General features: G+C 31.2%; 2 protein-coding genes across 2 annotated transcripts; one reads left to right on the forward strand and one right to left on the reverse strand.

Moving 5' to 3' along the window:
* The first annotated feature begins 3,746 nt into the window (after positions 1-3,746).
* Positions 3,747-7,140, forward strand: LOC114192090 (Pleckstrin homology (PH) domain superfamily protein). Its single transcript, XM_028081668.2, has 4 exons — positions 3,747-4,039; positions 4,141-4,292; positions 4,397-4,522; positions 6,574-7,140. The coding sequence occupies exons 1-4, from the start codon at positions 3,888-3,890 to the stop codon at positions 6,801-6,803; spliced, it is 660 nt and encodes a 219-aa protein (XP_027937469.2). The 5' UTR covers positions 3,747-3,887; the 3' UTR covers positions 6,804-7,140.
* Positions 7,141-8,768: 1,628 nt separating this feature from the next.
* PDE338 (Nucleic acid-binding proteins superfamily) lies at positions 8,769-15,150 on the reverse strand. Its single transcript, XM_028082231.2, has 8 exons — positions 14,145-15,150; positions 12,514-12,588; positions 12,363-12,434; positions 11,912-11,992; positions 11,687-11,784; positions 9,725-9,850; positions 9,570-9,618; positions 8,769-9,295 (listed from the first exon to the last, which is right to left on the reverse strand). The coding sequence occupies exons 1-8, from the start codon at positions 15,042-15,044 to the stop codon at positions 9,137-9,139; spliced, it is 1,560 nt and encodes a 519-aa protein (XP_027938032.2). The 5' UTR covers positions 15,045-15,150; the 3' UTR covers positions 8,769-9,136.
* Positions 15,151-15,528: the final 378 nt, after the last annotated feature.

Genomic DNA, 15,528 nt, shown 5'->3' on the forward strand with positions numbered 1-15,528 from the left:
ATGGAAGCAACATGCAAAACAAGAAGAACACAAACGAGAAAACAAATTATTACATATAAAAAATGGGCAAATTTTCAAAATCACCATTGAGAGAGATTAAATTGGGGGTTTCGTGTATATTACTCTAATGGTAGTAAATCTTCAAAAGAATTATAATTGAATTATAAATTTATGGTAAGAAAAATATGATTTTTTAAGAGAAACAGGGCTAGAGAGAGGGAGAGATGTTCTCAAAGAGGAGATATGATTTTGGGTTCTTACATTTACTTAATATATTTTTTATTTAAATCAGTTTTTTATGAAATATTTTTGTTTTTAAATATATATTTCAATTTTATAAAATACTTATTATTTTAGAATTAGGAAATCAAAATTGAGATATTATAGATATTTTATATTTTATGTGGTTACGTATTGTCATATATATTATATAAATAAAATAAAACAACAAGTTCTTCCATATAACATATCTCTTATATCTATTTTATATTGTGTTTATACTATTCTTAAAATTTCGTAAGTCTTCATCCCAATTAAATATGTATCAAACTCTTGAAATTAATATACAAACTTAAACAATCATACGTCTCTTTAAGACAATATATGTCAAATTAATATTCATGTTTTAATACAACCTCGAGCGAAATATAACATATAAACTTTTTTTTATATTATTCTTAAACATATTGCACATCACTTTACTACATATTTTAGAGTTGATATATAATAGTTTAATTGTTATTTTATAAATATTATAAAAGACCGCAAGTTAATTTATGATTGATAACATTCATAAGAGTAATTTTAAAAAAATTGTAATCACAATCTTTTGTTTTTGGTCAGGTTTTATATTTTCTATTACGTTATTTTGTTATGATAAATGTGGCAAAATATTAAAGAAATGATATTTTTATAAATAAATAATTAGAAGCGACTCTAAAACAATGTCAAAATATCTAAAACAACAATAATTGTAACATTATATTTTAATAGTTTAATATTGTTAAAATAAAATAATACAATTTTACAAAATAAGACTATAATAATATTACTTATATACAATATCAAATTACTATACTAGGATCTCATTATACCTAATATAATTTAAAGTCGTTCGTCGCCCATACAACTAACTTTTCAATATCGAGAGATGTCTCTGCACATGTATCTTCATCAGGTCACATCAATAAGGTGATAATTGTAAATGAATAACATAACAAATACAAACAACAAACAAAAAAAGGTAAGTTAGTTTATAAAAGGCATAATCATATAACAGTTAAACTTATTACATCATAAAATAACATATTTTAAATATTCATAAAAAAATACCAAACATACAATTATAAATTATCTAGACTCAATTATCTAGATCTATGCATTGACTCAAATATAAGAAGTTGTGCACATGTCATAAAAGTAGATTGCGGCAAAGGCCCTAACACCACTTGACTTACCTAACATAAATCAATTTCCTTTATACAGGATAAATTACTTATGGCTTCTTCAGATAAGTGACTCCACCCCTAATCTCGCCATACAAATCTTCTTTAACTCTCACCCCCTATGTCACAACACTCTACATGAGTTTGTAAACCTAGTAGAGTATATGATAACTTTTTACCAAGACGTATCCCTAGCCATTGCATAACAATCTACTAGTGAGGACTACACTTCTTCTTTAGAAGCCAAGACTCCAAACAAGGATACAATTCAACTTTAGCCATTCCATCCCACTAATTCACTTTTATTCTTATAACCTCATCATTTTTCCATAAAACATGATTTCACACCCGAGTTTCTCATAACAAACAATCATACATAGTTCATTCATTGTATTCTCCTATAATCCTAATTCATCACATTCAATTACAATCTCATACATATACATACACAAAGCATATCAAAATAGTGAAAATTATTTATCTAACCACATACTTCAAAACAAAGATTCCATTGGTCAAAGTGAATAATCATGTGTTTAGGATCAATTGTCAAAATTTCAGCTCGATGCAACGGTTAACGAAATAGAAAATCTTCATTTTATCAGGAGGACACATACCAACCAAACAAGGTAGCACCTCGCGCTCAGCCCTAGAACCCATTGACTTTGGCGTCTAGGGGTCCAAAAGTGGCCCTCGACGAAAGTCAGTGGCCTAGCGCCCGACATTATAAGGGCGTTCGGTGGTGTATAAAAAACAACAATTTGGAGAAATTTAATGCTGTGAAATTGACTAATTGGATACCTTTCTTTTAGGCTGTGTTTGGATGGGATGATGAATTTGAGGGAGTGAGTTTAAGTATATTTGATAGGAAAAGAAGAAGAAGGTAAAATTGTTTGGATAAAGAGAAAGGTAGTGAGAAATGAAGAATTTTGAGGTGAAAATCTAATAAAATTAGTAAATAATATGATAGATTTGATAGGTTATTATTTTCTAATTCATAAAAATGTAAATCATTATTATTTATATTCATTATTACTATTATTATTATTATTATTATTTATATTATTATTATCACATTATATTCAAGATTAAAAGAACACATGTAAACATAAAAGTCTCACATGCAACCAAATTTATAAGGAGATAATTGAAACTTAACTTACGCGAATAAAGATATTGATCAATCTAATTTGAAGAGCTCGTCACGAAGAACATTCATATGATCTTAGATTTCAATGAGACAAATAAAGGATGATAACTTCTATAGAAAAGTAAGAGAACTCTAATAAAAAATAGTGATTTTTAGATAAATTTTTTCTTTTAAAATAATGAAACTTCTCTCTAACATAAATATTTAAACTAAACATTTTAATATTAAAATAATCTATTTTTAAATCAATTATAAAACGTTATTTTTGTGAAGTTTTACGATAATCGTAAAATTATAGCAAATAAAATGAATAATAAAATAATTTACAATAAAATAAAATATAAAAATTTAACCACAATCTTTTGTTTTTGGTTAGTTTTTATAGTTTTTAATTTTTCTATTACGTTAAATTTTTACGACAAATGGATGAAAATTTTAAAGAAATAATATTTTTTATAAAGAAATAATCAGAAACGAATTTAAACAATGTCAAAAATATCTAAAAGAACAACAATAATTACAAAATTGTTGCAAATAAAGCGAACAATCAAATATTTTATAATAGAATAGTACTAAAATGAACATACCATAATACTAATTTTAGAATCAGAACTAACAGCAAATAAGTCACACGTTGAAACAAAAATGGCTATTTGCTTCCCAATTAAAAAAAACAATTTTATTAAATATAAGTAGATTTTAATTACTTTTAAAATAAATGAATATTTGTTTTTTTATTTTATTAAAAACGATTTTTTTATCTATATTTTATAATACTAATTATATCATTTATAATAAAAAATTTATTAATTTTTTTAAAATTAACAATTATTTTTATCTATTTTTTATAAAATTATTTATTTTTTCTATTTACTGATAATTATTTTTTTTATTTTATTTTTAATAAATATTAATTTATTTTATATATTAACTTAATAATATTATATTATTATAATTTACTGACATTTATATTTAAAAAATACTTATATATATATGTACGTTAATTATTATAATATTTTTTTATAAGAAATATCAACAGACTAATAAATTTAACACAATTAATTATTCTTTTTAATCGTATCAAGATTTTTTTTTTTATTATAAATTATAAATAAATGAGAACAGAGACCAGGACTCTCACATTATTACTTTTTTCTAAAAGGTTTAAAATAACCCTCACACCCTCACTTCATTCACATTCACTTGCGCACACAGAGCAGTCTACACTCAAACCCTTTCTCACTTTCCAAACCCTAGCGGCAGCACCACACACATTATCTCATTCTCCAAAGATGTCGAGCGCCGATCCAGAGCACCGAGAGGAGGAAGAGGCCCCCGCCGCTGGCGATGACGAGGACACCGGAGCTAACATCGCTCCTATAGTCAAACTGGAGGAGGTTGCTGTCACCACCGGTGAGGAGGACGAAGATCCAATTCTAGATCTGTACGTTATTTCCTTCTCTCATTTTTTTCTATATTGGCTTTTCGATTTGGCGGTTTGTACACTGATCGGTGCGGTTTGTACGTGTTTATCTCTGATCACAGCAAATCGAAATTGTACCGTTTTGACAAAGATGGGAACCAGTGGAAGGAGAGAGGCGCAGGAACCGTGAAGTTCCTGAAGCACAAGGCTACTGGCAGGGTTAGGCTTCTCATGAGGCAGTCCAAGACTCTCAAGATCTGTGCCAATCATCTCAGTGCGTGTTCTTTTTACCTCTTATCTTATGTATCTTTTTCTTTTCTTTTCCGAATTTCCTTTTTGAGGCTTAATTTTGGTTTTCTTTGTTCTCGATTGTTGCAGTTTTGCCTACGATGTCTGTGCAAGAGCACGCCGGGAACGAGAAATCTTGTGTTTGGCATGCTAGGGATTATGCTGACGGTGAACTTAAGGATGAACTTTTCTGCATCCGATTTCCTTCTATTGAAAGTAAGTTGTGCGATTTGTAGGCCAGATTTGATTACATATATTTTCTTTCTGTTATCTTGATTTAGACGAATTTTGTGATTAGATGATTTGGAAGTCTGCATCTACATGCTTTGAGTTATCTGTTATCACTGTTCTTCTGTTAATCGATTTGCCAATTTCTATTTGATGATAGTTGTGGTGGTGGAAAAACAAATCTGTGAAAGTATCTGCCTCCACTATTTTTAGTCAGTAGATCTTGTCTATGTTCATTATGTTCCCAATGTTCTACTTTCTAGGCCAGATTTGATTAAATATATTTTCTTGTTGTTTTCTTGATTTAGACGAATTTTGTGATCAGATGATTTGTAAGTCTGCATCTACATGCTTTGAGTTATCTGGTATCACTGTGCTTCTGTTCATCCATTTGCCAATTTCTATTTGATGATAGTTGTGGTGGTGAAAAAACAAATCTGTGAAAGTATCTGCCTTCGCTATTTTTAGTCAGTAGATCTTGTCTATGTTCATTATGTTCCCAATGTTCTGCTTCCACTGGCTCTTGAACGCGGTCGCATAGTTCTATTTGATGCATCCTTATTAAAACCCCAATGTAAAGTTTATATGAAATCTTCAAATCAGTTCAGGGTTTTGTGAGCTATGAAATTTAGTGAGGGTACCTTTTCTATCCATTGGTAGTGCGAATTTGTGTGTGCCTGCAATACCTCGTAGAATCTGTGTCACTAATATTTACATCATCTGTTTTTTTGGTATCTCCTCGCCATCATAGTTTGTCTGAGGCTTTTTTGATAAAATGTCCATGTTGTGTATTGTCTTGAATGTCTTGAATTGATGTTTTAGTGAAATCTATGTGATCATATTCCCAGTTTCAATAAAGATGTGGTTCAGTGAGCAAAAATGATTTGGGTACATTTTCTGGCCTAAACATTGCATATTAATATTGTTTCTTGAATGGCTTCAAGTACTAAAATATTATATTATATGGTTCCTACATCCCACTGGAAGTACTTACCCTATGTATCTTTTTTGGTTTTTACATGGCGAATATCTGACCTAAGTTGATATATTTATGGGTCACAAAATTAATTTGATGTCTTTGGCAATTTCATTTTAAGTTTATGAAATTATTTTTCATATTGTATTTCTTAGCCATCAGTTTTAAGGAATTTAGTATGGCACTAGACCTTGGGGGTTGTGTGTATTTGATAGCTTAGATACATAATAATATATTTTCTGGCCTTAACAGTTGCATATTAACAATGTTTTTTGAATGGCTTCAAGTACTAAAATATTATATGATATGGTTCCTACATCCTACTGGAAGTACTTACCCTATGTATCTTTTTTGGTTTTTACATGGCGAATATCTGACCTAAGTTGATATATTTATGGGTCACAGAAAATTAATTTGATGTCTTTGGCAATTCCATTTTAAGTTTATGAAATTATTTGTCATATTGTATTTCTTAGCCATCAATTTTAAGGAATTTAGTATGGCACTAGACATTGGCGGTTGTGTGTGTATTTGATAGCTTAGGTACATAACAATTATTTCAACTTGCCTAGTTTCTTTGGTTTTGAAAATCCCAATAGTGCGTGATACCTCTAAGAACTAGTTTTCTTGAATTTTTGGGGGGTTTGTCATCCATGATATGCCATGATTATAAACTTATACTTACATGCATTTAACAACTCTCGTATGCATTTCTTTTCAATCTTTTAATGTACCGTTACTTGGATTCCGTGTTACATGATCTACGGTTTTGAAAATCTTCTAAAGACTTTAAGGTCACAGTGGCATGTAATAATATATAATATATATAATATATTTTAGACAATCACTAATGTTCTCTCCTGTGCTCATTTTGGCTGAGGGATACTTTTAATGTAATATATTTTAGACAATCGCTAATGTTCTTTCCTATACTCTTTTTGGCCTAGGATATTTTTGCATACTTTTGAACGTCTTTTTCTCCCCACTAATATCATTGGTGTGCTTTCCATAATTGTAGTTATTGATATATTTTAACAATATTCTCTTTCCTTGTCTCCTTTAGATTGCAAAAGCTTCATGGAAACATTCCAAGAAGTTGCTGAATCCCAGAAGGCAGAGGATGAGAAGGAATCCTCCGCAGCAGCTGGTCTTATTGAGAAATTAAGTGTTGAAGAGAAGGCGGAGAAGAAAGAAGGTGAAGAGAAGTCTGATGACAAAACCAAGAAGGAAGCTGGAGAGGAAAGCAAGGCAGTTGAAGATAAGAAAGCTGAAGAGCCTGCATCCTCAGCTTGAGTATTTCTTATTCATGTTCTATACTTGGCAATCTGATAAGGTTAGGTGGTTGTTGTTTTTGCCGCCCATATCTTGGAATATTCTCAAACTTAATAGTTGCCAGATTGTGTCACTGAACTGAGCTGTTTGTGTCCTCGTGAGTTTTTTGTCAGCTGGCAAAGTTAGGGTTGGGTTTGAATTTTGAGGCCTGAATGGTTGAGCTTTCGGGGTCTTGGGAGTCTATTATTATTGTTATTTTCATTCTACATGTGTATTTGTTGCGAGTAAGGAGTCATGTTGGTTGGGGAGGGTGCAGTCAAGCAATAGTCAAAATTATAAACAAAGGTTTTGGTACAAATTGATTGAGTTTCACATTTCTTTTTCACGACTAAAAACTAAGATTTTTTGGATTGTTCCTGCTCTACCTAGTTTTCTTTGTAGGCTTTTCATTAGAGGTAGCACTTTTATCATAGTGCTTCTGAGAGGAAGTTAAAATAGGCAGACTATCGGTATTGGCGTATTTGGATCACTGTGAGAATAATATAATGAAGGAAGTTTACAAACTATTTTTAGAAAGCACGCCCCGATACTCGGACATCGAAGGAAAAAAAAGAAAAAGAAATGGGCAATGTAACAAACTATTTCTAGAAAGCACACTAATCTCTGAATATATAAATAAAAGTAGCTTCCAAGCCTGAGAGCATTAATAGCATGTTTGGGTGTTGCCTTTTAAAAATGCATTTAGACCATATCAAAAGCTATCTAGTATAACTGGTGCAGGATAATGTGATGTATGTACCCAGTAATTATCTCAAGCACACGATAATGTTTATGCGGTTGTAGTTTTGATTTTTGTAGGGAAGTGAACTTAAAAATGCAGTTATAGTAAATCCCTTCTCTCATTTTAAAAATAGATATTTATCCCTGTTAAGTTTTAGTAAAATGAAATTTATATTATTTTAGCTTTTGAATAAAGATTCTCTTTCTATATGTTTTTAACAAGTTTTATTCATTTTTTTTTCATAAAATAATACCTACTTTTATATTACTTGAAAAAATTTATATTCATTAAAATTTAATAAAAATTACAAAAATATCTTATAAATAAAATAAAAAAGAGGATTAACACTTTATTAAAAACATAAAGAATATTAATATTATTTGGGAAGATCAACGCCTAATTAAAATTTACAGAAAATTTAAATATCATTTTACTAACAACATCAAAGTATCTGTTTTAAAATTAGAGAAGACAAATATTATTCTATATAATCTCGAGGAAGGCAAGTATTTTTTTTATTGTTTCAAGACTAGAACTAGTTCTAACTTCTTTCAACTAAATTCGTTCCTAGTTCCCTTTTCACGCTATTTTATATTTCACTTGTAATAGTTTAAGCAAAATATATGTAATCCTTTGTCAGCTACTGCTTTTGTTTTGACAGTTTTCTCGGATAAGAAACGTAATTTTTAAGGAATATTTTTTTAACTACTAAATTTTGACAATCCTTTATAATTTTAAATATCATCTTATAAATGATTTTTTATTTATCTTTATTCTTATTTTTAATATTTTAAAATCATTTAGAAAATGACACCTCATGTTATAAAAATATAAAAATAATAACTATTAATAAATAGAAGAAAAAATAAGAAATAAATAAATAAAATTTTATAAAAACTTATAAAAATAACCGTTAATTTTTAAAAATTTAATAAATAATTAAATTGTAAAGAATAAAGTTGAAATTATAAAATGTGAAAAGAAAAGAGGAAATCCCATTTATTTATAGTTATAGATTAATAGTCAAAATATTGTTGTCTAATTTTTATACAATTAACCTCTCGGTATTCCAAAAAAGCAACCTCCAATTACCTGGGAATGCTTGGTTTATTTAAAAAATAAATTATGTCCCAAAAAGTGTCAGAAGAGCAGAATTTCAAGTACAAGTGAAAAACTCGTAAAAAATTAAGGCAAATTGGACCTGATTTTGATCTTCACAAGTGTTAATCAAAATTAAATTCAAAATTTATCCAGAATTTACATAAAACTACATAAATCTATCTATAAAATGATGCCCCACGGGAGAAAAATTAAGATGAAAGGAAAGGAAGAAGAATCTTTCTTGGTTACAGAAAAAAGAATAAAAGTTAATTATGCTGTCCTTTTGATCTCATAGTGGCTTGTAATCTTTATGGTACTCATCAGGAGAACAATGACTGCATCAAAACGAAAAACCACTTAAGTCTTTTGATGTTTTCTTCCAGAGAGGCACGCCCCCATGCAACGCCAAGTTCTCTGAATTGAGTTTCTGTCAGTGACTAATATCATGATTTTGTGTCAACTTGTTTCATCATTATTTTTCAAACTTAAACCACTTCCAGTTTGCATAAAGAGCTTCATTTTCAAAAGGTAGGGTACTGGTAGGTATGGGTTCTAATCTTTGAGTTTCGACAGAAGGTGGTAGCTTTTCCTTGTATTTCTTTGCCATCATATCAGCCTCCAGATAAACTCTCTTTTCATGACAAAAAGATATTACACGTCTATCAAAATCAGTCCAACTAAAATCAAAGAGAACTTTGACTTTGTTTGGATACACTTCTCAATAATCACTAATAGAAAAAGAAAATAAGAGATAAAAAATGAATTAAACTTTTCAAGGAACGTAAATGAGATAACTTTTATAAATATTAAGGTGCTTATGTGCTAGCATCTTATTTCCTTCTTATAAGAACTTATTGAGAAGTTTATAGAAACAGGGTCTTATTAAGAAAATAATAAATATATACCTCTTTATTTGATAGAAAGAGGCCAGGTTCACTTTCAAGTTCAGCAATGCTGCATAGCAAAAAAAGTAGGAGTTAAAGTCAGCTATTGCAAAAACAGGAAAAAACTGAATGTACTCAACAATCCCAGAAGAAAATTAAAGTCAGTGATCCATTACCTTAAAGAAATTTTATCAGGAAACATTGACCTCATAACAAGAACTTTGACATTCTCATCAACAGATAGTACGTCACTGACAGAAGTAATTTCAGCTCTTGAGATATTTGAAACATGCAGCAATCCACTGAAAGGTGTCAAATAGGACCATTTAATTTTAAAATGTCATGTTGTAAGCTGGCTTAATCCAACTATAAGAATAAAAGTCATGAAGTTGATATAAACATCTTCAAGACGATAAAAATGCCTAACAAGCCTCTTAACTAACAACGATGCAGCCAAATAAGAGTGGACAAAAGATCTAAATTTTAAGATCCAATCTATAATAATCCAAATCCATATTGTTTTAAGTCCATTTAAATGGATTTATCCCAGTCAAAGGTCGGCCTCAATCTCCAAGGAAGGTCAGTCCTAGTCGGTCCCGATAGAAGGTAGGCCGGCGTTGGTCCCGATCAAAGGTTGACCCGAGTTAGCCCCAACCGAAGGTTGGCCTGTGTTGACTCTAACTGAAAGTCAAGCCAAGTCGACTAAGATCTAAGGTCGAGCCAAGTCGACCTAAACCAAAGAGTTGACCAAGTCGGGCTAAGCTTAAGAGTCTAATAGAGTCAGTCCAACCATATCTAATGGACTTAATAGTTAGGTATGTTAGACCGATCTCACTAAATGTAATCTCATTGACAAAGTGGATTCGATCTAATTTTAATCCAATTTAAATTGGATTGAAAAAAAAAATCCAAATCTATTTGATTTAGTTAAAATGGATCTGAATTTTAATCCAAATCCATTTTAACTAGATTTGGATTATAGATGCAATCCATTTTATTGGATCTACAATGAATCTAAACTGGATATTGAAAAATCCAATCCTGCTCACCCTCACAGCCAAACCATAGGGGCAGATGAAAGAGATCAGTGATATAACAGATGAGAATGGGAATTATATAAAACTAAGAAAGATAGGAAAATAACAAAGAAGATTATGTCACGATTGATGAAAGCCTTATTTTTGTTCACTTCATTTAGAAAGAGAATCCAAATTCAGTACAAGTTGCACCAATACCAATTAAATTTAGATTTATGCGGTTTCTACTTTGGGTTTAAAACAATACAATGATTAAAATGGTCTAGACAAAAGCAATGCAGACAATTGAGGAAATATTTACATCTATTATGTTGTTTTGAAATTTAAGGGAAAACATTTTTTATGAAGTAGACCATAAAAGCCCTAAAACTGCTAACTATAGTGCTGCTCAAAATTTTAAATGCTTCTATAGTGGAGCTTCAACTTTTCTTCTTATGCAAAGTACTTAAACAATTGTGCTATTATCAGTCAAAATATCTTTTTTCCTATAGGGGTTCAAGATTTTTATTTTGCATCTTTTTCTTATAGGTGAGCTCTGAAGCATGAATTTCTACTTTTTTAGGCTAGGTTGTGATGAATCTTTAAGACAAATGGAAGCAACAAGTCCCAAAGGTTAAACATTGGTTACTTTAGGCAGACACATTGAATAGGAGATGAACTACCCTTTTACACGAATTTCAATAGATCCGTAAAATGGGGCACACTAAGTTCTCTAATATTCACTTTTTATATTAAAGATCTCTCAGGAATCTAGTCAGAAAGTGACTCATTAGTACCCTGAATCTATGTCTGTTCCAGAATAATATCATCTTGATCAGAGCTATTATTCACCTATTGATCATGTCAAAGACTATAAAAGCATGTTATTATCTAAGGCAAATCATGGATTTTCAGTTATGAAAACACTTGTAGCCATGTATAGGAAACGAAGTTGAATCAAGTTTTCCTTTTTCACATTGGAATCATCCAATGATTCTCTAGGATGGGGTTACCCTTGGAAAAAGAATAATACCTAGCGGAATCCCTTTGATTCAAGTTGTGATTTATCAAACAAGATAAACAAAAATGGCCAAAGCAATTCAAGTCCAATCAGTGACTAACCTTCTGTTACTTTTTCCTAGCTTAATTTGGGCTCCATACGGTAAGATCTTTTTCACAGTCCCATCTAGAAGTGTTCCCTCACGAAGATTCAGTTTTTCCTGAAACATATAGTGCACTAGAAATTTCAGAAGACCAAAAAGCCAAAGGAAGGCCTAAAAATATCTCTTGAAAAAATAAAGCAAAAGAACAAGGAAGAATCGGAAATAGTAAGAGTTGAATACTAACCCAAGCTTCCTTTTCACTAAGTATTAAATTGTTTTTAGTTTCATCTATCTGAGTAATTTGTACATACATGCGGCGCCCCACCTACGTCATTGTAATCAAGTGGTGGTAAGAAGCATTGTAAAAGGAAACTACAAATACAACAAAGAAATTTTTTATAAAGAAATACAGAATCTTTTCAGCTAATTTGCCAACGCTTGAAATTGTAATGTATAACACCTTAAAAAAGAAACTAGTTTCACTTAAAGCATAAATTTACACTCAAACAACAGCTACATAGGAATTAAACTTAATGCAATGGTAACATTTGTGAAGCTATACATATTGTTATCAACAGATCTACCAAATAATAGACAATAAAATAAGAATATCAGCAGAAGCTATCCCAATAAGAAAAAATGTTTTTTTTTTTTTTTTCCATGGCTTGGTCGAAAGTTCCAAGGCTGCAACTTACATTTTCTTTCAATTCTGTAAAGCTAGTTGCTTTTTTTACAAGCTCAGCTTTGGGTACGAAAGCTCGCAAACCCTGCACATGCAAATCCAACAAGAGATAAGCATTTACATGAGTGCTACATGAACGTAAATTTCAAGTCAAGGGCACATACCTCAATCCTTGTTAGCAGGCCCCCGGTATTCCACTCCGTGATTCTAACCTCTATAGGATCATTGAGCTGTTTTATCTGCCCAGAACATTAAAAAAATTGTAAATTTAAATCTCACCAGCATCAGAAAGATGTTATTTGACTTTACATGAGACAAGATTGGAACAATGATAGGACAACATTCGTGAGATCAAGGGCATAGATTATAGTATAATATTAAACTATGTTTTCCTTCTCACTACAGTTTCAGGATAAATATGATGTAATATTTGCTTAACATGTTGATACAAAATGATAAAGAGTAACAACCTGTTTGTTTCCGATTATTTTCTGCTCTTAGGAACAGTAAACTTGTTTGATAAATAGTTTTTCAAAATTGTTTCAAAAAACAATATTTGTTCTTCTGTTTTAAAATAAAAAAATAAAACATTCCTAAGTTGTTTTGGTTTTCTACTATCAATTTCCTATTACTCATTTTTTTCCTGCATTGTCCCGTCTTTTCACTCCTACTCTGCAAAATTTAGATTTTGAAAGTTGTTTGGTAAAATACCACCTCTGTTCCTTTTCATAAGGACTGAGGGAGGTAGTTTTAGAAACTTAAAAAAAAACACACAATCTAGCACACCCTAAATGTCTATTTTGGCCTGTCAAACATACACAGTATCATACTCGTCCTCAATTTATAACACATTAATATCAAAAGTGGTCATGCCAATACACAATGCAAAAGTGATCCTTCAATCTCATATTTGTTTCATTAAAGTAGTCATTAAAATCACATAAAATTGACCCTTAAAAGACAAAATTGGCATCGATTATCACAGAAGGACCAATTTGTTATCACTATTAAATGGAGGACAAATGTCATTTCTTGAATATTATATTTTTACAATTAAGTAGCCATAAGAACTGACAAACCCAAAAGGAAGCATGGATAAGGCAAATATCAGATTTGTGTATCCTGTTTTTAAGATATCATATGTGCAACACACTTATATGGATATGCATAAAAATCACAAAACATACTAAATATTTTATTGCAGTTCCAAAAATGCAAACTAAGCATGTTTCACCAGCATTACTAAAAATAGAATAAAAATTATAAATTATGGTATCATAAATCACTGCCCAGCGCCAACAAGCAGCAGTATCAATCTTATTTCCTCCTTGAATATCATTCATAGAAGAAAAGGAAAATTTCCTTGTTTTGCTCGTCATGTGCCTGCAACTTGTGCTCTGTCCAGTGACCAAGTTCTAATTGTTGATAAAAAAAGACAAGTTTTGATACATATCACCAAGCTCTAATTTGCACATCTCATGCCAAATAGTGAGAGGAAAATGAAAAATCAGAAAAATTGAAGGATCCATTATCGATACATATTCAACCTCCCTCTCGCTAGCCATATAGCGGAGTATCCAGCAACCTCAGATTTTCAAAACAAACAAAATAAAAGGTTTGCACATTTCACAAATATGCAAAAGTAATGTATCCAAATGTGTCTAATATGCATCCATTACAGATACACCAAGCAAATGCAAGAATGTCTCAATGCCTCACATAAAAAATTCTGCATAGAAGTTGGAATATCTACCATACTGGTGTGAGAAAAAAAGAAGAAAAGATAGAGAAAAACCTGCCTCACTCGATGCCAGGCAATCCTGCGAAAGAATCTTCTGGTGGAAAGTAATGGTCGGCCACTAATTGTCCTGCCTAAAACCTCAGCAAACAAAATGGTTCCAATTTCTACAACAGGCCTTCCAGGCACTGATACTCCACTTATTGCCTCCTCATTCTTCACAATTCCTATCTTCCCCTGAACCATGAAATCCTCGGCATCCCTGTTCACATCACACAACAGGTTCTCCATTTCCTTATCGTATAAGGGAAGCACTTCCTTAGTCAACATTGTACCTAGCAAGTCTGCCCCTACATTGATATCAAGCTTGTTTTCATTACCTGAAACAACAACACCCACCACAAAATCTCCAGGTTTTGGGTCATAGTACTCAACATTAACCTTCTTATCTCCCTCTTTCTTCTCAGCCTCCAACCCCTCACTCTCTTCCTCATCATCCTCCCCGGAATTTTTACCTTTGAAAAACTTCAAGAAAGGTGCCAAAGCCTCCTCTTCCGAGGGTTTTTCTTGCTGTTCCACTTCAACTTCAGGCGAGGGCTCTTCTGTAACAAGCACAGGAGAAGGCTTGTTTAGCAGCTCAAGCTTCTCAAGTTCTTGAGCGGTGGTTTCATCATCGATAGCCTCTTGAGACACATCGGTGGAATATCCACCAAACCCATCACTCCTGGAGCAAAGTGTGAAGTGGGTATAACCCAAAATTGAATCTTTCTTAGAAACTATGGATGCACGGGGAGTGGAAAGAGTAATCTTAGCAAAAGAACGAAACTTTTGGTGCTTACTGGGACTGGTGTTTGGTTTCTTGATGAAGGTGTTGGCCAAAAGGGTGGTGTCCTTAACTGGTATTGTTGTGCAGTTGGGAAAGCAAAGAAATTTAGAAGGATGAAGAATAAATGGCATCTTGGAATGGTGGTGCACACAGCATCACCTTTGGTTTTCAGACAGACACAAAACAAGAATATTGATTTTTGTTTTATCCTTTTCAGGTTTCATGTCATGTGTCTCCCTCTCTGCCTTTCTTCTCCTTGATATTTTTAACCTTTAAATTCGATTTTGGAATATCAAATTCTCTATAGATTTTCCCTCGCCAAAGGAGAAAATTTTCAAGCTATTCAAATCTGGAACTCAACTATTAATTCAGCATGGTATAATAAGTTTTTGTAGATAACTATAAGTTACAATTAATATGTATTCTTAAATTTTAGTTTTATCATATTATTTGTAATAAATAAATGCTTAGTAATATAAATTATAGTATATAACTATTTTTAAATCAAAGTAAAAGATTATCAATTGTTTACTCCATACTTTTATTCAAATTTTTCTAAAAAATAAATATCTTTGATATGTATTTTAATTTTCACTATTTTCATTAACTTTGTTT

Source organism: Vigna unguiculata, chromosome 7 (genome assembly GCF_037176805.1).
Source record: "Vigna unguiculata cultivar grain cowpea cultivar isolate G323 ecotype 2 chromosome 7, ASM3717680v1, whole genome shotgun sequence".
In the NCBI taxonomy this organism is placed as follows: Eukaryota; Viridiplantae; Streptophyta; class Magnoliopsida; order Fabales; family Fabaceae; genus Vigna; species Vigna unguiculata.

What these genes read in the sequence shown, in the direction of transcription:
- LOC114192090 (XM_028081668.2), top strand. Translation starts at nt 3,888, where the DNA reads ATGTCGAGCGCCGATCCAGAGCACCGAGAGGAGGAAGAGGCCCCCGCC. An exon ending in GATCTGTGCCAATCATCTCA is followed by an intron (nt 4,293 to 4,396) that starts GTGCGTGTTCTT and finishes CGATTGTTGCAG; the next exon opens with TTTTGCCTACGATGTCTGTG. An exon ending in CCGATTTCCTTCTATTGAAA is followed by an intron (nt 4,523 to 6,573) that starts GTAAGTTGTGCG and finishes TGTCTCCTTTAG; the next exon opens with ATTGCAAAAGCTTCATGGAA.
- PDE338 (XM_028082231.2), bottom strand. Translation starts at nt 15,044, where the DNA reads ATGCCATTTATTCTTCATCCTTCTAAATTTCTTTGCTTTCCCAACTGC. An exon ending in GCCTGCTAACAAGGATTGAG is followed by an intron (nt 12,435 to 12,513) that starts GTATGTGCCCTT and finishes TTGCATGTGCAG; the next exon opens with GGTTTGCGAGCTTTCGTACC. An exon ending in CTAGGAAAAAGTAACAGAAG is followed by an intron (nt 9,851 to 11,686) that starts GTTAGTCACTGA and finishes GACACCTTTCAG; the next exon opens with TGGATTGCTGCATGTTTCAA.